This window comes from Aythya ferina (genome assembly GCF_964211825.1).
Source record: "Aythya ferina genome assembly, chromosome: 3".
In the NCBI taxonomy this organism is placed as follows: Eukaryota; Metazoa; Chordata; class Aves; order Anseriformes; family Anatidae; genus Aythya; species Aythya ferina.
The window spans coordinates 19,222,991-19,243,947 of record NC_140298.1 but is presented as its reverse complement, the minus strand read 5'-3'; the positions used below and the strand labels follow the sequence as shown (position 1 = coordinate 19,243,947).

General features: G+C 37.8%; 1 protein-coding gene across 1 annotated transcript in view; it reads right to left on the bottom strand.

Moving 5' to 3' along the window:
- CENPF (centromere protein F) overlaps nt 1-19,910 on the bottom strand; it is a 37,327-nt gene extending 17,417 nt beyond the window's left edge. The window contains exons 1-11 of the mRNA XM_084513559.1: nt 19,835-19,910; nt 19,052-19,256; nt 17,497-17,693; nt 15,623-15,738; nt 13,999-14,090; nt 10,999-11,269; nt 9,378-9,580; nt 7,230-7,355; nt 5,668-5,796; nt 4,000-4,122; nt 573-708 (exon numbers count right to left, since the gene is read on the bottom strand). Of these exons, the coding sequence (XP_084369685.1) occupies nt 573-708; nt 4,000-4,122; nt 5,668-5,796; nt 7,230-7,355; nt 9,378-9,580; nt 10,999-11,269; nt 13,999-14,090; nt 15,623-15,738; nt 17,497-17,693; nt 19,052-19,213 (1,555 nt within the window). The 5' untranslated portion in view covers nt 19,214-19,256; nt 19,835-19,910. The remainder of the gene's footprint in view (nt 1-572; nt 709-3,999; nt 4,123-5,667; nt 5,797-7,229; nt 7,356-9,377; nt 9,581-10,998; nt 11,270-13,998; nt 14,091-15,622; nt 15,739-17,496; nt 17,694-19,051; nt 19,257-19,834) is intronic.
- Between the last annotated feature and the right edge of the window lie 1,047 nt (nt 19,911-20,957).

Genomic DNA, 20,957 nt, shown 5'->3' with positions numbered 1-20,957 from the left:
AGTGTGGACATTAATTTTCAGGAAAACAAAATCAAATTCAAAATCTTCGTTCTAAAAGCTCACATTAAGTTTGATTTCCACACAGAAGCAAGTGGGAATCTATCCCCTTTTATTAGTCAAATCCAGCAGAACTACAAAGAATATTTTATATTTCAATTTAATTCCTGAAAAATTGTGTTCTCGATTAGAAACAAGCACTGCAAAGAAGAATCAACAATTAGTAGCTCCATAACGTTTTCCTTCCCCTCCCTTTTTTTTTTTTTAATTCAAATAAACAAGAATTATAAAACAGAAGTTTCCTGGTTTAAACGCATTCTCTGAAATTTTGTTTGTTGGTAAGTTCAGTATACTTCAGTTAATTTCAAAATTGTGTATCTTCTGGAATTGCATATGTTTAGATAAAAATTCATTTCCATTTCAGACAAACTTAATGTTGGTTAAAAATACCATCATAATCATATCTCACAGAGGAAACCCTTTTGCTTAATTCACAATCAAGTTTAGAGGATTGCAGCAAACATGCATTATTGAGCATCCATCAGGAGTCCTGCAAATGTGAATACATAACTCACTTTTCATCTCTTCTGCAAAATTCTGGCTCTGCTTTAAAGATTGCTTGACTCTTTCTAGTTCCTCTTCAAGCTGGTGGATCTCTTGCAATTTTTTCTCAAATTGCAAGTCCAGAAGGTTTTTTTCCTGCTTCACTTCCTAAAACAAAAAATAAAGAAGGACCAGATTTTGTAAGGTTTGTCAAGATCAAAGAATTCAGTTCATTTCAATCAGAAGACAGATATTCCACTAGGTCCTCTCTGGGCAGATGGACATTGATTCCTAAGCCCTGTTCGAGAACATTAGCTGAGCATAAACTTAACTCGTTGACAGCATCTGAGGGATGCTGCCAGTTGACACAGTCAGGACACCCTTTGTTTGCATACAACAAACAGCTCCAGATGACCTACCCCAAAGAGGCAGGACAGAACATATCCTACAAAATAAGAGGTGATTAAGTTAGGGTGCTTTCCTAAAGCAACAAAGGAAACAAACTCCTGAAATGGCATCAAATTTAACAAGAAAATTATAGATCAAATTTCACTTATCTCATGCAAAGTCCTCTTTCTACTAAAAAAATATTATCGTGGCAACACTGTTCAAATTTTATTTAGAAATGCTTGTACTTCCAGAGGGTTATTTTGCCATTAAGAGCATTTTCTTCCAAATAAATTGAGTTTTAAAAAAGCAAAAAGCCAACTACATAACTATATTGCATCTAGGAAGCAAAACAAAAGTTCTTGTAGGGAAACTAATTTTTTTTTCTCTAAACTCCTGTGCTGCTGGACAACAGATGGCATGGCTCTGGCATGGCCCGATTGGAAACAGGCCGTCAATTATTCATCCGTTTACTACTAGCAGATGGACAGCAATTCACAAAAGCCAAGCTCAAGAAACAGAAAGGTCTGGATGAAAAAAATTAAAAGCTTGCTGGCATGGCAGGCTTGTTTTTGAAACAACATAAATAAATCACCCTCAGAACATGATTAAAATTGTCACTGTCACTAGCAGTTACCTTCCCTTCTACTCACAGCCTTCCCTACACAGAATTTATAATAAAAAAGTCACATAAAAGTTTCAAGGAACAAAGTTTTCTGGCAATCTCAACAATAATTTTTCAAAGTAGTACTCAAACTTCCTGCTTTCAAAGCACCGCATGTACATGCAATACGAGTCCATGACTGAACAAGCCTGTTCATTAGAACATTTAGGGTGATCTATGGACAGAAGAACAAACAAGTTTAAGAAATTAAAAAGGCTGAATGGTCCAATTATTTTGATTCAGTGCAAACGTTTTCAATAAACAGCATTCAGTAAGACCCAGGAAGCCATGCTTTAACAAAGTATCTGGTAACAATGAGCCGTTTGCTCTTTCCAAAGCTATAAGCAATAGAATCAATTTGGTTTCAATCCAGTTAATGCTTCTACTTGTATGTTGTTTTACCCAATTTATCCATTCTGCAACTATGCCTTGAAAAAGCAAAAATTAAACCAAAGTCCAGAACCTATATACTGGTGTTACTGATTTCAGGAGGAACTTCAAATTGTTTTGAAGTCTTGGAGGCTTCGTTGACTTTCCCGATGACTTTTTTTGCTTTATACTTATTTATGAGAGTAAGGATAACAGCCAGGCCTTAAATTCTGCTAACTATACCACATTGTCTTGTGTGAGTCAAGACAGAGAAAAACACAGTTACTGATCTCTTCAAGTGCTACCTTCTCCCCCAGACTCAGCTTCTTCATAAATATATTGCTCATGTTCTGAAACATCACTGTCACCAGCTGTTCAGTTGTCTGGCCAACACAAATATATATGAAGAAAAAATTATTATAGTTACAGACCAGTAAGGTGGATACAAGATTGGTAGATAAAAAGAAGCATTTCCAAGAATTTGCAGTAAAAATGCTATCTCCACAAATTAAGGCGCTCTCTGACAAAAGAATTTAAAAAAAAAAAATCCAACCCTAAAACCACCTGTACCAAATCTAACCTCAGTCTATAATTTCAAAATAAGAAAGGGTATGAGCCCACAATATTTGATATACAAAGCCCTTTTTTTTTTTAATTAAAAATATGAAAGATCACACTGAGAATGAGTAGAAGCTTTCTAGATGTTTTCCTCTGAGATATGTTGGAAGAACAAGCACATTCTTGATTAGCATTACCACTAGAAGGCACTGGCTACATTTATTTGCTAAATAAATATGTGCCAAGGACCACAATCCAGCATTGAGGCCAAGTGGCACGGAACAGCCTGTATCTGTACCACTAAAATCTTCTATCTTCCAAAACAGGTGGCTGTAACCAAACTGCTTGCTGGGAACAGTGCCAGGCTCGTGTGAACTCCCAAACTGTGCCTGGGAATTGTACAAAAGAGTGCTAGTCAGCTGGGCCAAAGCCTTGTGAAATACTGTTCTAACAATTAACACTTTAAATAGTCACATTCCAATACCTGGCAATGCTTCCAGATATTGTAATCCACCAGCAGGAATGCACCTAAACTTTCACAGTATACTAAAGCTTTATCAAGGCTTGTACTGATCTGGTCAAAAAACCCTGGTGTTACTTTAATTTTTTTCATAAAATTTTGCCGAGTAATTTTTTTGGCAGAAATTATGCCAGATTATTTTATACCCACTCATGATAACAGGCAACAAGGAAGATAAGAGTGTTTAAATGAAACAAATCAGTGACAAGGATTACATAGCTATCAAGCTCCCTTCCCTTTTTTTGGAGAATTAGAAGTAGAAAATAAAAGAAATTCACTAAGAGGTCTCCTAGTGGCACAACTGTAAGTGTTTCTAGTGTTTCCACTCTGATTGTACCAAAGCAAAATAATGTAACAGAAGACCACGGAGATGCTAAAGTTGAAAAGATTTTTGCACAAGTGAATGAGGTAGTATGTCCACAGCCAAAAACTTCTCTGAATTAAACTTTATTTTGAGGGAAGCATTAGGAGCACTGTGTATGTGTTGAACTGTATTTCTTCTTAGAATAATGCAATTTTTTCAAAAGAGGATATAGTAAATCTGCAGAAAATCTTTGAGTTTGGCAGCATGCACCAAAGAAACTGTCAATGATTCTGGAATTTACTTCTAAAAATCAGACAAATATTTATTCATTTTTATTTCACGACTAAAAGCAAGAATCTCTTAAAACAAAAAGCTACGTTTGGTAACAGAAGTCCAACATGAACTAGAAGCTCAGCAGTAATGCTACAGTATTGTAATCCCAATCCTTCAGCCAAATATGCAAATTCCATTAGTCTACATGAAGTTAGTGAAGACCTTGTTTTGTGTCATGACTAAAGTATTAATAAGATAGTTCATAAAAACATTTTAAGATGGCTTATGTGGAAATATGCTATGTGGGTAACTAGACAGTCCGAGCGTTTACAGCTTGTTAATTTATATTATTAATTGTACCCGTTACTCCTCTGCATTATTTACCTCAAAGCTTCTTGTCAAGTCACTTTCCTTAGCCTGGGCTGCTAATAGAGCCTGCTCTGCTCTGCACAGCTTCTGAGTGAGATCACTGCTATCACGTTCCAAGCGTTGCTTTGCTGCCATTATCTGCAAGAGCGAGCATTGAAAATTCACATTGTGTTTACAGGCATAACATTTTTTTTTTAAACCTCCTATGCTTAAACTAACACTCTATTACAAAAATTACCCCAGCACAAACCTAAGGTTGCTTTAGAGTGGTTTAGAAAACAGCTTCTTATTGCATTTCAGTTCCTTTCCCTCTGATCAGAAAGATAACGTCTCTAAAATACATATAGACTGTCTGAGGTGGGTTAATACATCCAACTTGCAGCTACATCACTGCAATGATAACTCTAGGCTTAAAATGAGATTGGCAGCATAATAGCCTTGTTGGTAAGCTATGTGAATCAGAAACGAAGAATCACAACCATTCTTCTCACTCCACGGACACAGTATTTTGAAGAAACTGAATACGTCGTAGCTCTTTGAAACAGTCCTGTAATGCTCCAGATTTAAATAGAAGGAAATGGCATTATCAAGCCAAAACAGGAAAACAAACAATAATATAAAATCTACTCTTAGATAATTAGATAATAAATTAGCTTTCTTGGAGAAAGAACTAAAAGCACTTCTTTTTCTATACAAAATCAATTTATTCAGTAAGTACATGTAAAATAAGATGTGCATAAAGAAACCTCCCTTGAAAACACTTGACAATGTTTTCACAGAACTACATTTCTAAAATAAAACAAGCTTGTAAGAAAGCTGTTGTCACTTTCAGAAATACTGTTTTCGCTCAGCCTCCCTGCTAATGGCCCTTCTCAGCATGGCTTTCAAAGACTCATGGCCCTTTTTAATAATTCAGTTTGCTCTGCTGCTTTATAGCTGCTCGCAAGAGTTTTTTGACCCATACATATGTATCTTTTTTAGTCTCTCTTTAGACTGCTGCTGCTTTCCAACTTCCTTAAAACTGTGGTCCCATCACAACTAGTGGGATCTAATGGTCAGTGGGAGAGACCTCCCTTGTAGTCAGGTTCCTCCTCATACAAGCCCCGATTCATCTGGATTTTGTGGAGAGGAAGTCCACAGAGTTAAACTAATGGGAAACTCTTATTATTTATATATTATTTATATATAATTTTTGTTTGTTCTTTTAGTCCTTGTTTCATCTCTCTGTGTGTTCAGATGAGTGAGGGTGCTGCTACAAATGAAGTAACAGGAATGCATGAATAGGGAGCATAAAGTGGGGCTGTGGTTCCAAAAGGCAACTACTTGTTGATCAGTTTAGCTCTACAATCAGACTGCACCTCTGCAGGTTTTTTGTACAAGCTGTCTCTTGTGATCAGCCCCAACTAGTCGCACCTCACACAGCAGCTTTATTTCAGTTGCACTGTTCCCTGTGGAAAGTAGACTAGCCCCAAACATTCTAAACCCTGCAATTCACATTTAAATACATAGTACTTCAGTGAGAAATGGTAAATACAAAACAGCTAATACAAACTGCACAAAACATCAATATAAGCTTCAATATTAATTATTATTATTTTTTTTTATGTAGAATTAACTTAAGGCAGTGCTGTCAAGATCAGTAAATCCTAAGCTTAATAGAAGATATTAGCGTAAAAAGCCTACTTTGTCAAATTCTGCCTGCAGGGAGTTGAAGTTGTTTTTGGCTTGCTGTAGCTCCTGGTTCAGTTTGTTTCTTACATGGTTGCTCTGCTGATCCAGCTTTTGTAAGGAACGTTGCTGACAAGCTAGCTCCTAGAAAACAGTGGTACAATATCAAAGAAATAAATACACAAATTAAAACAAGTTTTTATTTCGGTTACTGAACCAACAACAGAATGATTTTCATTAGCCGATACTGCCTGCTCTGAAACACAATAAACAAAAACTTGAAAACAACTTTGATGCACACTTCTTTCTCATGGGCAAGAATGGCTGTAACACCATTTGTGTCATCTGCTTAAAAACTCCATTACAGCAATGTTCATATCATGAAAAGGGAAAAAAATCTAAAACTAGTAGAAGTATCAGTATTAAAATTTGTTATCTTCAGGATGTGTTTCAAATAAAAATTACATTAAAGTACAAGTAGACAAATTCATCTCTTCTTTGCTATTATATGCATACCATACAGTAGGGTTCATTTTTTTTCACTGAAATGGGGACTTTATGTCCCACAGCAACCCAACAATTATGGAAATTTGAAGCTCAGATGGAAACATTCAAACAAAAATTGAGAGAGAACATTGGAAACTGTTTAGACTCTGAAACCAGTCTACGTTACCATCTCTGAATAAAGCCTGAGAAGTCCCAGGCCATTGCCTAGAAGTTAATGGAATGCATACCTGAATCTCACCTGACTTTTAGAAACAGAAATGGGACAAGGGACACACAAAAAAGGCTTCACAGGGCAGAATTCATTAGGACCAGGACAGGGCTTAGGTTTCACAGAATAGAAAAGTCTCCCCTGAGAAAAACGCACAGATGAGATATTCCCAAGATAGGCCACATATTTGGATGCCCAAATGCATAAAACAAAACCTTCACGTGGGATTTGGCTGCCATGCATAGCATCCAGTTCATACAAATAAAGGAACATTAAACAAACTTCATAATAGCTTTTAACAGCTTACAGATGACAAACACTACAGAGAAAGTGTTCCTCACATCAGCTGGCCTTGTTGAACAACCTAGAATGACAGTGTGTGGATTTACATAGTAGCCTTGTGAAGGCCTTTTTAACAAAAATAGTCTTCTTCACAGGAGCAGTTCCTGTGCATGGCACCTAGACTGCCTGGCATCCAAACGAGCAGCTGCTGAAGCAGGCTGTAGCACCAAAGCACCCGTGAAGCAGGGTGCTGTGCTGCTTCTCTGCTCTCAGCACCGCCACCCCCATGAAGGATTCCAGTCGGTGCATGCACCAGCCAACATGGATTGGATTTGTAGGGAGAATCAACAACATAATGCTTCTTCAAACCCAGCTTTGGATGAATACAATTACTGCTCTGTTTGAATCTTTTGACACTCTTTCTCATGCAATAATTATTCAAAGATTAACTCTTATTTATCACTTCTAGACCAGGTCCTGTATCTCTCTGAGATCCTTGGTTAGCATCTACTGCCAGATTTTATGAAACCACTTTTTGCACTCACGTATCAGTATTGTTTTATAAAAAGTTCCGCCTTACCTCTTGGTATTCTTTCTCCTTCGCCTTTATTTTCTGTTCTAAAGACTGACGAGTACTCTCAGCATTTTGTCTTTGACAATTCAGTTCTTCAGACAATCTTTTCATCTTTTGCTCCATCATTTGGACCTACAATAATTAGTTATCAATCCCAAACATTAAAAATGCAAGAGATGTTTTACGTTCATAAGCTGGACAGAAAAAAAAAAAGGCAATTATCTTAGTCTACCTGAACAACAAGTGGGTCTTTTCCACAATTCAGACTTTAATTATGAAAAAATCAGTGTATTTTCTGGTTTAACCTCCACATGAAGAATATGTCAGCTTGCTGTCTCATTTAGCTTACTATGTTAATATTATATTATCTAAGAGGGTGGTACAATGTCACCCAACTCCCTGAAAAGTAAAATCTGGTTTTATTCCAAAAACAGCCTGTTAAGGCTAAACACCTTTTTCCCCCCCCCCCCCCAGAGGGTAAGAAATAATGGGAAAGTGTGAACAGGACTGGTTTTATTCCCCAGCAACAAAAGCTGGTGAATGACTTACTGAAATAACAGTGCCTTTATGCCATAAGAAAACAAGATGCAGGTAGCAGTACAGGGATGCTGGGTTATTAAGAAGACCGCAGGGACCGTGAGCCCCTGTAAGATCCCATGGAAACTTGCCTGCCAGTCAGAACCCTGCCAACTTCATAATATGTGAGAACGTCTAACACAGGGGAAGTGCTGCAGTCAGGGAATGGTGGTAGTGACAACCATGCAAGAGACATGCCGGAAATTAAATTTGGGATATGAGGCTGGAAACTAAAATCCAGAACCTCAGCGTCATTCGTACAACGCACGAATGGTGGGCAGAGATCCAGTTTCAGTGCGAGAAGGAAAATGTAACAGAACGGAATAACTTTCAGCTGTCAGGACCAAAGGATGCCTCTGAGCTAAGGAGATGCTGCACGGTACCTTAAGGACAGGCTATGCCTCAACTCAAGCGGGGCCAGCCAGTCCTACTCCTACAGCCAAATGTTACGCGCTCTCTCTCTCCCAAAAGACATATGGGTTAACCCTCAACACACAAAGGTTTATTTTTTACAGACCAATACAGGAGCTGTGGGAAACAGCACAGCTTTCCAATATACTGAGGTAGCAGGTAGAAACTTGCTGAGAAAAATGGATAATAATCATTATATCTGGAGAAGACACAGAAATATTTTTCTCCTATTCTGTAGGCAAGTCAAAATAGTAGGAAAAGAAAAAAAATAGATGGAAATGTGAAAATTCAAATAATCATGTGTATACTAGTCACTGATTACTTCAGGGTACTATTTTCATATCTGTCAAATGCTGTGAAAGAGGAGTTGAGGAAGATGCTGTCACTCAGCTGATCAGTAAAAGGGAACTTCTAACTGGTTATCTGCAGTTTTAACTCAATGATTTTAAACAGTAGTGTTCTCTTCTTGGCATGATCAACAGCAAAAATCAAGTGGATTCATTTTTATGTATTATATATTTAAATACACTCTAAATCGTCAATTAAACAAACTGAACAAATTGTACTATCTTTTTCTTTACTTAGTGTGCCTACACATGCAAACTGCTTAGGATTAGATCATGGAATCTTATTTTAAAACTACATACATTCTCAACATCATCTTGCATGGCATTTTAACCCAGATTTTAGTTTATACAAGTCATTTAAAATCCAGATTATCTCACCACAACATACTGTATTTTAGGCAACAACTTCTGATTTTTCACTTTTTTTTTTATTTAAAAAGACTTGATTTCAGTTCTCAGTTACACGACAGTCTGTTCAGTGTCACAACTTGCCACCAGATGTCACTGTTGCTCTACAGAACTTAATCTAAAATTATTTTTCAAAAATCCAGTCAATCTTGCCTGAGGGCTATACCTAATGGATGAAAAATATTTCTTCAGGTGGAGTAAGAACCTTCCAGAAAATGGCAACTGCTTATGAATACTTACATTTTTACAGGTAATACACAAACTAACAGTCTTCTCAAAACTGGAATCTCAGCAAATGTCCAAGAAACTTAGCAAAGTAACTTGGTTCTTACTAAAATGACTGAAAACTGACACACGTTAATACTGGTAATGGATTGTAAGGATGTTCAGAAGATGTGATGCAACATCTCACCTGTGTCGTTGCTTGATTGAGTTGCATTGTCATTTGAGTTATTTTATCTCTAGTTTTAGTTATGACTTTATCCTTCTGTGTTAATTCCAACTTCATTCTGTCCAGCTTGAGTTCAGCCTCTTGATGTTTATTCATATGGGATTTCTTCTCTTTTTCTAGAGCTTGCAGTTGTTTTTCTAGGTCTTTAACACTGGAATTTAGCTCTGAATTTTAAAAACAGTTAAGATAAAAGATAAAAGTTCAACTCTTTTCTACTACTGTCATCTTAATGACTATAACTATCAAGACAATAAGATAGTTGACTAAATCAACCAATTTCGTTTTGCAACGTATGAGAGCACAAGCAAAATGCAAAGTCAGGCACAAATGTTGCAAAAGCAAAGACAATTTGTTATTCTGCTGTTATTTTTTTTCCTTTGTTGTTTTTAAAAAATACAGAAAAATGTACCCAACAGATTTTTATCTTTGTTTTATTTATTTTTAAAGGAAAGCTATACACTGCAAACATTTATATGGGGCAACTGTAAGCCTTTGCTTCAAAGAGATTTTTGAGCTATTGCACATTTTAATGTTTTTCTTGCCCTTAAAGCTACATATATAAAAAGTAAAAACCAAGTGACCTTGTTATACTATACAACAGCAGGAGTCTGCCTTCCAAAATCACAATGCAATTTTATGTTAAAAAGCATTAGCCGGCTACAGGACTGTTATCAAGGATTAATATTAATAAATAAAATTTAGCAATTAATACACAAAAACCTGTTCTCCTGATACTGAATTCATGTGGCTTCCAAACTAAAAAACACTGCCCAGACTGAAGTTTTACATGTAGACATTTGAATAAACATTTGGAAAATACAAAAACCAATAAAATAAAAAAAATCCTGCAAAAAGCAGTTAGTGGAAAACCTGGTCCAAATAGCAGGTTTAAGTAAATGGCCACCAAATCCATAACTAAACAAATCCTTGTTCGCTTCCAATTATCAGATATCAGAGAAAATGTATTTCTGCCAACATGCAGAAAATAACATCATATTTTGCTTTTTCATTGTATTTTTAGTATCTTATTCTATCCCAGGCTTCCTGTAACATCCTTTATGGATGAACTCAGTTATGCATTAAGCACTTTCAATCAATGAATTTTTAAACAGATATTGCTCAGCCATAAATCTCAATAGTCATACAAAATTAAGGAAAAATATAATTGAATTTGAATACAAGAGAATTTTGAATACACTGAGATGGAATGAAATCCTGAAAAGTTTTAACTTTGTTTTAAGAGAACTATTCCATAAGCAATGGAATTATTAGAAAAGGTTGTTCTCCTTCAATTTTGGTGCGATATCCCCTGCCCACACCATAAAATACAAACTCCCCTCCTAAATCCCACACCCATTATGTAAAAGCTACCACAGCTTGTGGATAATCTCCACGTACTGGCTGGTCATTGTGAATACACACACCAGTAGCCAGCTGAGCTAGCTGCCAAAGGCAACAACAGGTATCTTGCTCTTTTTCTCACTAAAGCACTAATTGCAGTGCCTCTCTTCTATCCGCTCAGCAGCTCTCCTGAAGCCATACAGGAGGCTGCCTCTGGCTTTTAAAGAAATATACCAGATACCTTGGTTTTGTGCTCTGAGCGGGGTGATGAGTGAAGAGTTATAATTCTCAGCAAAGCTGTTGTCAAACTCCTTCTTCTCTGATATTATACTAGAATTTGTTTCCTTTTCCCATGGAAAATAGGATGTTGTAGAACTTCTCTTTGCAGGGATTTCTTGATTTCTAGATGGTGTCTTTTCTGGTTGCCATGAAAACACAGATGAGGAAGCCTGATGCCAAGCAATCTCCCTATGACTCAAAGAGCTTTGCTGAGGATACGGCTGATTTATTTTCTGTGACCAAAAAAAAAAAAAGATCTATCCTTACACAGTTCTACAGCTGACATATAACAAAACTCATTTATTAATAACTAGATAATAGGTCATGGTCATTTCAAATTGTTATGGTAACACACATCATACACCATTGCAAATTACTGATTGATATCACTGCTTTTTATACTACATAAATAAAATAACATTAATTCAAGTATAAAAGCATAGCAGGTACTTATCAGCACAGACCAGGATCCCTGAAAAACTGAGTTTTATGTGTTTATGTTTAACATCTCCAGATTTTTGTGTTTTTCAAGAGAGAAACACCATTTACCTCCTACATTTTCCAAAATCAATGCCTGCATTCTAACAGGAAATTTCTGACACAAGTAAGCTGCAAGAAATATAGAAGTCCAGACTAACACATCTGATATCTGCCCCATATTTATTCTGAACAAACACAGGTAAATTCAGAATATACCCAGTTATTGAACCTTTTATGCACAGAATAGCCAAAATCACACTAACAGAAAATTCTAGGTACCAGCTTGTAACCTCTTTGCATAGAAAAATTAGTGACAGTCCAAATCTAATTTTTTTCCTTCCTGTAAATGTTTTAAATGAAAAAACTCAGACAATGCCCCCAACTGTATTTTTAAAATGGGTTTTCAAATGCCTCCTATTTACTATTTTTTTAAACTAATGCCCTAAACCAGGTAATGCCCAGTCTGACTTCAACCAGAGAATATGCTCTCATGTAGAAATAGCTGTGCTAGGACCAGAAACTTATTATAGTTCAGGATACTGTCTCCAATCTTATAATTTTATTTTATTTTTTTTTAAATGGACAGGAAACATAAAAACCTAACAATAAACAAGGTAATCATTCCCCTGATGTGCTATTTAAATTTCCTGAGTTCCTGAGACAAATGTTTGAAACTTGGAAATTAAAGGAATTAATTTTTACTGAAAAGTTTCACCTATATTTTCTCTTTTGGATCTGTCTGTATTTTTTTTTTTTTTTTTTTTTTTTTACGGTACTCTGTGACAAAGAGTTCTGTCATTTAACACTGTATAACATTTAATAGTTTTTGTTCAAACCCTGCAGAGCTGGTACTGTTATTGTGCCTTATGAAAATAGAAAAATGACCATTTTCTGTTTCCTCTCTTGATCCTCATTTATCTCTGAACCATCCCATTCTACTATACCTGTTTTCAGATTAGATGACCAGAATTGTGGAGCATGCAAGGAACACAGGCAAAAAAATACTTCCCCATTAGTTACTTCAAATAAAATAATTCTTTTTTGCCATTGTTGAACATAATATTGAAGTTTCCAGAGATCTAGCCACAATAATTACAGAATTACTTCCTAGAATATTTTCACCAAATTTGGAGCCGGAGTGCATCAGATATGCAGCGTTCAGATTGTGTTTTCCAGGTGCATTACTTCACATTTCTGATGCTGAACTGAACTTGATATCGTAGCTATTGCAATGTATTATAATAAAGTCATGTGGACTTCAGCCATATTGTTCAACACTTTTTCAGATAGTTACCAAATATGCTGAATAGCACTGTTCTCTGCAGTCATCCTTTTCAGGCTCCACTGCTGATCATTCCCCAGCTGCAGAAACTGACTATTTATTCCTAGCCCTCAACCTTTACCAGAATTCACAAGAGGAACTCCACCTTATCAAAGCAGTTTATTTTTTTTCAGAGCCTTTTAGATATCCAGCAACATTACATTGAATTAATCACATTTGTTCTCTGATTTACTCTAACAAAAAATTGAACCACACACCTCTGAAAATGTGAGGCATGATTTACCTTTACAAATAATAAACAGTTAGTTGGTCTTTTCTCCATGTATTATATATACACATGCATCAATACATTTAGTCTGTTTTATTTAAGTTTGTAACAATTTGTCCATGACAAAAGTTGGTCTTCGTAAACTACATTCCCAGGAACTGGTACTGCAAGCCTTTTTAAGAACTTGTATCACCCTTGCCACCTGTTAGAGCCAAGAGGAAACTGAAATCAGTTGCACAAAGTGATTCAGCAGTCCCACTTTGAAGTGCTGTATCAATTCATTGGTAAATATTGTCTGTATCTGGTGGGTTTTTTTTAGTACTATTCATTTGATCAATTTCATTTAAGACTTTTTCTGGCTTTTCAATTTGAGTCTATGCCACATATTCAGCCACCATAAAGAAAGGCTTTGATATATATATAGCTATCTTAGCCTTTAAAGAGTAAATACCAAGTCAAAAAGATTTGGTCTTCTTGTTCTCAATGAGAGCCTTTACAACTTCATCACCTATTGGCCTCTGAGATCCTCTAAGATACTGGCTACTACTTACATATTTTAAAAAAAAATTACTGATTTTTGCTTGCTGGGTGAATTATTTCTTGTAATCTTTTCAAAGATATTTTACTATTTTATTATATTTAAATTGTCAAAACTGGCACTGCTTTGCTTTCACTTGTCCTTGACTGCCCAAGACTTCTAGGTTTTGAAAGATGTGTTCCCATTTTTAATATCCTTCTTTCCTTTGCTATTCAATTATGCTGGCTATAGATTACTTTGAATGGCAGGACACACTGATTAATCTTTTTAATACATATATAAATTACACTTGAAGTGATACAGAATATATGTCATTTAGTTTCCACTTCATTTTCCAAGTTTAAGCAGTACTAACTTTCTTGGCACTAACACATTATTTTCAAAAGATACTTACGTTAACCTGGATTGTTCTCAGTTCTAATTCTAGCTTTTTTCTTTCTTCTACTTCCTTCTTGTATTTTTCTTCTAATTCTTCAAACTTAGCATCTACAAAGACATGATGAATACTTTTTCGTAATACAACTTAGGAAAAGGCTAGAAAAGATTACCTATATACTATCACAGGAGTGATGAAAATGAACAGCTGTCAGAAGCATAAGATCATGAAGAAATGATTATATAAATATGCTTAGTAATTTAGGGCCTCAAAAGTACACCTGTGGCATACATGGAACTTGACATTAGAATGAAAACACAACTGTTAAAAGTAAGGATCCGATGCCAGAGTTTATTTCTGTGCTTTTTTTTTTGACAACATGTAACATCTATAGAAAAATGTATATAATGCATATAATAATGAACATGTATCTATATTTTTCTTTCAAAAACGTATATATATTTAATGATACATGCACGTACGTATATATAAATACACAACATCTATATGTATATATATAATTTTTACACTACCAGCCCAGTAGCATTAACATTATTAAGAAACAAACAGAGGCTGGATCTTTCCCTTTAGCAACTTTCAAATGTAATAGGTATCGAACAGGATTCTTTTGCTGAAATTTTAGAAGGAATATATTAGTCTAAAGCAAGTCTTGCTTTCCTTTTCTTGAATTTGTAAATAATTCTACATTTAAAAAAAAAAATCTAGAGCTAGAATACTTTGTAACATCCCAAATAACGTACCAGCTTTCAATGAAAACAAACTTCTGCAACAACACCATTTTAAGGTTACTTTAACCTAATCCTTACTTCAGGAAGGTCACACTTCTGTGTGAATCTGGAATACCTGACATCGCCAGTCCTGCACCCCTTTTTGGATATGTATAAGGGAATTAAAAGAAACAAGAATACATGAAAATATCTCAGATTTCCAATTGGAGTAAGACCGAGATGCCAAACACACAGAACATTTGTTCACAGCAAATAAAGCATTCTCAGTATTGAACCCATTGCAGTTCTTCAGTGTATACAGCACTGAGGTGTTTGGCTACGTAACTGTTCTCCTGTTATAGAATCTTCCTCTCGTTTTTCCAGTTCATTCAAATATTTTAAATCTATTTGATGTCACTAATTTGAAGATAGAAGTGATGCTTTGAAGTGGATACAGAGGTTTTGTTTTAATTGTGCAGATTATTATGCACAATAATATCCTAAGTCAAAAATAATCTCCTAAAGAAAACAAATGACTGTTGATTGAACTTTAGTTAAAGCACCTGCAGCACATGAAAGAAGAAATTTGCTCTTCACTATGTGAAGGGAAGAGCTGACACTAGGAACAAGCATTCAAAAAGATTGCTGCAGTCTGTTGATAAATATTCCTATTGTTATTTCATGCCCATCAATGTATTGCTGAAAAGATGTAATATTTGCAGTAACAGTTCAATCTGCACTACTATTTTTTAAACTTGGAATTTACAGTGTTACAAACTGGGCACTCTCATAATAAGCTACACAGTACGGATTAGGCAATTCGGTACCTAAGTGTAATATTCAAAACACCTCTCCCACCTTCCAAGGGAACTGACAATTGGCTACCTGTGCTAGATGAAAAAAAATTCATTTACCATTATGACTTTGAACTGGTGTTAAAGGAGCAGTTAAATTTTTCTGTGGAGTACCACTGAATGATGAGTCTCCTGTAATCAATGCTTGCTGACTTCTCTCAAGCTCACATTTGTATCTGTTTAGGAAAGAAACAGGAGAAATTACTAATGGAAACCAGAAGGTCAATTATCTATTTTTAAGAGCCCAAAATACACAAGTAAATACGATTTCCAGTGCTTAGTTTGAAAATCCATTTGGAATTAGAATTGATTTCCAACTGATTTTTGTGAATATGAACAATTACAAGCTCATCCATGAAAACCACATCACTAATTGGGAAGTTACACACAGGAACTGCAGCCAATGGAACAGCAGCTTTGGTCCTGCCCAGTGAGCCCAGATGAATCAGGCAATGGTTCCAGGCTGCAGCCCATCACATTAGTGGCTCCACAACTTCCTGCTCCGTTCTCCCCTCCATTTTATAGCACAATACCAAGGATTCTTCTCCCAGGGGGGTGTCAGGTGCTATGAAGTGGTAAGTGATCAACTAGGATAAAGCAGACCCAAATACAAGATCAAAACTGATAGTGGGGGTCAAGCTACACGTAATCCATTGTAGTGGATAGCTATGCAAAGAACTACAAAGGACAGCAGAGAATTCAGTAAACTAAGCTTTCTGTGTGGTTTTGGAAATGGAAAAATGTGAAATCCCCAGCCTGTAACCTCTCACAGCCAGCCTTTTACAGTAGGTTTACTCTATATTTCAGTGTGTTTCTAACAACCCTGCTGAATCACACTGGATACTTCCTTGATGGATCTCAGCAATTCCTTGCACAAAGATGTTTCTGCATGTCATAAATTGTTAAAATCTAGAATCTTCTCACAACAGTCAATATCTCAAGCTTCCTTAGTTTTCCCTAACTGTAAAAAGATGACAAAAAAGTATAAAGAAAAAAAACAGGAAATGCAATGCAGCTCCCTCTTTAGTTACTTTATTGGGACATCAAGTTGAATGAGCCAAGTCCAACGGTGTCCTGGGGTGCACCAAGCACAGCACTGCCAGATGGTCAAGGGAAGGGATTGTCCTGCTCTACTCTGATGCAGCCTCACCTTGAGTACTGCATGCAGTTTTGGGCAGCACAATATAGTAGTGATGCGTAAGTATATCAAACTAGAGGGCCTAGAGGGGAAGACGTATGAGGAGCAGCTGAGGTCCCTGCGTTTGCTCAGCCCAGAGCAGAGCAGGCTGAGGGGAGGCCTCATGGCGGCCTGCAGCTCCCTCACGAGGGGAGCGGAGGGGCAGGCGCTGAGCTCTGCTCTCTGGGGACAGCGACAGGACCCGAGGGAACAGCATGGAGCTGGGACAGGGGAGGGTCAGGCTGGGGGTTAGGGAAAGGTTCTTTCTGCACCCAGAGGGTGCTCCACCAAACGTCCATCTCTGTACCCAGGGAACAGGAATCACTTCTTTACCAATGCAACCAGATGCAGTGATTCAGTCACAGCACCATGGTTTTTGGTAACTGCTTCTACTCCAGGAAGCATTCACCCCTTCTTCCAGCTTTCATATTTTATTGGTAGACTTGATCTTAAAAGATAGAGTTATCTGTGCAATTATCTTGCAGCTCCAAGCCCTCTGCAGGTTACTTTTGCAAAGTAACTCAGTTACGCTAACAACTTGTGTTGTTGTTATCCTAGAATGAGCAGATTCTTATCACATGGTATGACAAAATCCCCCCAAATTAAACAGGAACCATAGGTGCTTATTGCTTGAAGTGAAGTGACACAGAGTCTTGTGTAGATGCCTGTGCATGCATGTGTGAAAACACACAAATGAGAAATCAACAAAACATGAGAAAACAACTGTTTTTATATTAGAGACAAAGCAAGTCCTCACCTTTTCAGTTCCTGTTCTAGTCTTTCAATTTCTTTCTTGCTGTCATTCAGCTGCCCTGATTGAATGTTGATTTGAGATTCTTTTACTTTAAGATCATGTGAAATTTTCTGCTTTGCCTTGTCAAGACTTTCGCACAATTCCATCAAGCTCTGGTTCTCTCTCTTCTGAGTTGCAGCTTCATTTTTTTCATTTTCAACCTATTAGGAATATGGACCATTTCAAAGTTGTCTCAAGTCTTTGCTCAACTTAAAGTAATAGTTACAGTTTATATGCTGTTATTTTCTTCACAATCTTTCAAAACCCCTGACAGCACTGAAAGCCTCAGATATACACACTTTTCAAATATTCTTGGGTATAAACAAAAAACGCTTCTTAGAATTCATCACATTAACACCCAAACAACTCCTATTTACTGACTAGACACAATCTCATCAAGAATTCATTAGACCTTAAGTACTAGTCTACGCTGAATCACTCCTCAGTGATTGTCTCACTTCTTCACATCTATCAGATTTAGCAATCAGAATACCTTGACTCACTACACAGAAGATGCACAATTACCAAGGGTCACAGCTTTTACATTAGAAATAGAGACACACAGAGACTTGCTTCTGCTTCTGAGGCAAACTACAGCCACCTGCTGCTCAGCACTAACCAGTGGGAATTAACAACTCCAGAATTCCATTCAGCTTTGCTTTCAGCTGATAAGTATTAGAATCAGCAACTAATACTAGCTAAGAGTTTTAAAACACACCTATTTGAATACAACCCTTCTTTTTGTTTGGGGAACACAGCAGTTGAGACAGGATGAGACAAGAACCTGGAATGTCACAGGAAAAAAGTCAAGGTAAACTACTAGGCTTGAGTTTTGCTAGAAAACTGTAACAGCTAACAGGAGTAAGAGGCAACCTTCGTCAATTGCCTCTAAACCCTGTTCAAATGTTACAAAGCAGAACTCAGTCAAATGGATTACTCCTGACTGAGGCACAAAAGTACCCTGACAAGGAGGGCAAGTGTAGAGCCAGATGAGACAAAATTTGTCAAAAATATCATAAAATAATCTCTAAAAACAGAAATGAGATGCACACAATCTAAACCAACAGATAAGACAAATTAGGTGCACACTGGCAAGGAGAAACAGTAAGAGGCCATCAATCGTGCGGCTCTGTGATAGAGGATGATAGAGGATAGGTCTAGTTATTGTCAAGATTTTTAACAAGCACAACAATAAAGAAATGTTTTTCTTAGTCACAAAGCAAAGCCTGGAAGAAGGTCTCTAAGTAAACAAACACCTGGACATCAACAGCCATGCCAAACACTGATAAAAGGCAGTAATGACCTTAAGATTCGATGAGAACTTAAAGAAGAGGAGACTATGATGAACAGCTATGAAATAATGATGAAGATAAGCAGCTTATATTTCTACATTACCTTTTCAGTCAGTGGAAAGAAACAAACCAAAATCACTTTCTAACAACAGAGATTATAAAGCTTTATAATCGTGTTTGGCTTGCAGAATGGCATTGTAGGAAAGCAACTGTAGTATTTCCATTACCTTCTGTTTCTGTTTTTCCAAAGCTACCTCCAGAGACTCTAACTGGAACTGTCTTTGCTGACGCTCCTTTTTAAGCTTGTCTACTTGACTTTCCAGCTCCTGAATCTTCTGAAGGACTCGGGGGGACAGGCCTTCCTTCCACTCCTCCACAACCCAGCTCATACTGACTGGGTTCTTCTTTTACACAAATGGATGGTAGCTATACCTGAAACAAAAGGAAGTACAATTAGACCTTGACAGACATCAAATAAGCCTCTTATTTAAATAAATTGCCTCTTTATGATGAGCAGTAGTTAGAATTTAGTATTGTACAACCTCGAGTTGTAGGCCACCAAGAAGGGACTTTTACTATTAGGTCCTAATGAGACAGAAGTGTCAAAATAAAATGAGATGGAGGAAATCCACCTTAATCAACCCCCCTGACAAAAGCAGGGTTTCTGTTCTCACAGATGCATGCGACTGACACCCTTCAGCAGCCGTTTATCAGCACCTTATCCCGATGTTCACACCGCATTACGCTCGCCTCTCGCCCAGCACCGACCCGGCGGCGGTTACCTCAGCCCCCCCCCTCACGCAGGGACCACCATCAGCCGGAGCCCGTCCCAGGCTCCTGCAAGCCACACAACCCCGGGACTCGACCCGAGCAGCTCCCTCTTAGCCCCCCAGCCCCAACTCACGGCTCGGAGCAGCACCGGCCGGCGGCAGCAGCCGCCCCCCGCCCGCTCCGTGGCAGAGCCCCCGTCCCCTGCCGTCCCGCCGCCGCCACCCAGCCGCCCTTCAAACCTGCCGCCGCCCCGCCGCCCGTTGGTGCGCCCCGGCCGCCGGCGCTCCGGGTTGGCCGCTTCGGCAGCGTTCAAACGCTGCAGGAGGAGGCGGGGCGGGGCGGCGGGGAGGGCTGGCGGGTAACGGCCGCGGGGAGGCTCGTCAGAGCGAGCTTTCAGTGTCCAGCCGGAACTCGTGGTTTGAAAAAGTGTCAAAAAATAGAAAGTATCCCAGCAGTGCCCCGGTGATAATCGGTTAACGAGGAATAAAGCCCTACAGAAGCTTTATGGAGTGGTTTAGAATCATAGAACCATTAGGGGTGGAGAAGATCTCCGAGAGCATCTGGTCCAACCATCCCCTTACCACTAATGTCACCACTAAGCCATGTCCCTAAGCACCACGTCCAACCCTTCCTTAAGCACCCCCAGGGACTGTGACACCGTCACCTCCCTGATTCATCTGCTCTTTGGTGGCTCTCTGAGGGATGGGAGGTCAACTCAGCCCGCTGCTGCACTTATCCTGCCCTAAAACAGAATCCTAGAATCATTAGGGTTGGAAAAACCTCCACAATCGTCTGGTCCAACAAGGGGACAATGCAATCCGTGGGGTGCAAATGGCAGGAAAAGTGGTTTGGGAAGGCCCAGGACCAGTATTGGACCTGAGCCAAAGGGGATCTTTCACATGGTGGACAGGGAGAGAAGGCATCAGTGTAACCATTTTGACAGCTGATAAATGCAGGGCTTTTAAGGTGCAGTCGGATTAATGCCTGAATGTCTGAGATTTAAAAAAAAAAAAAAAAAAAAAAAAAAAAAAAGACACCTGAGCACTGTTGTAAACTTAAAGATGTGTAAAGAGTTGTTCTGAAGCCTGTTCCTGGGATGTGTCAAAATCATTATGGGTTTCTGTGGAGAAAATGAGTTCTTTCATATTTGACATCCTTTATTTGATAATCCCTGTAATTAATTAACATGGAAGTTAAAAGTTCTCATGGAGGGCACAGAAACTTGCTTTTCTTTTGCTGTATAAACCATATTTTGCACAATAGCTTCGTAAGTATTGCATTGTGTATATTAGTAAATGGAAGTAAAAGTAAGACACAAAACTATTAGCAAATGTAACATTGAAGTGTAAGATACAAGAATAA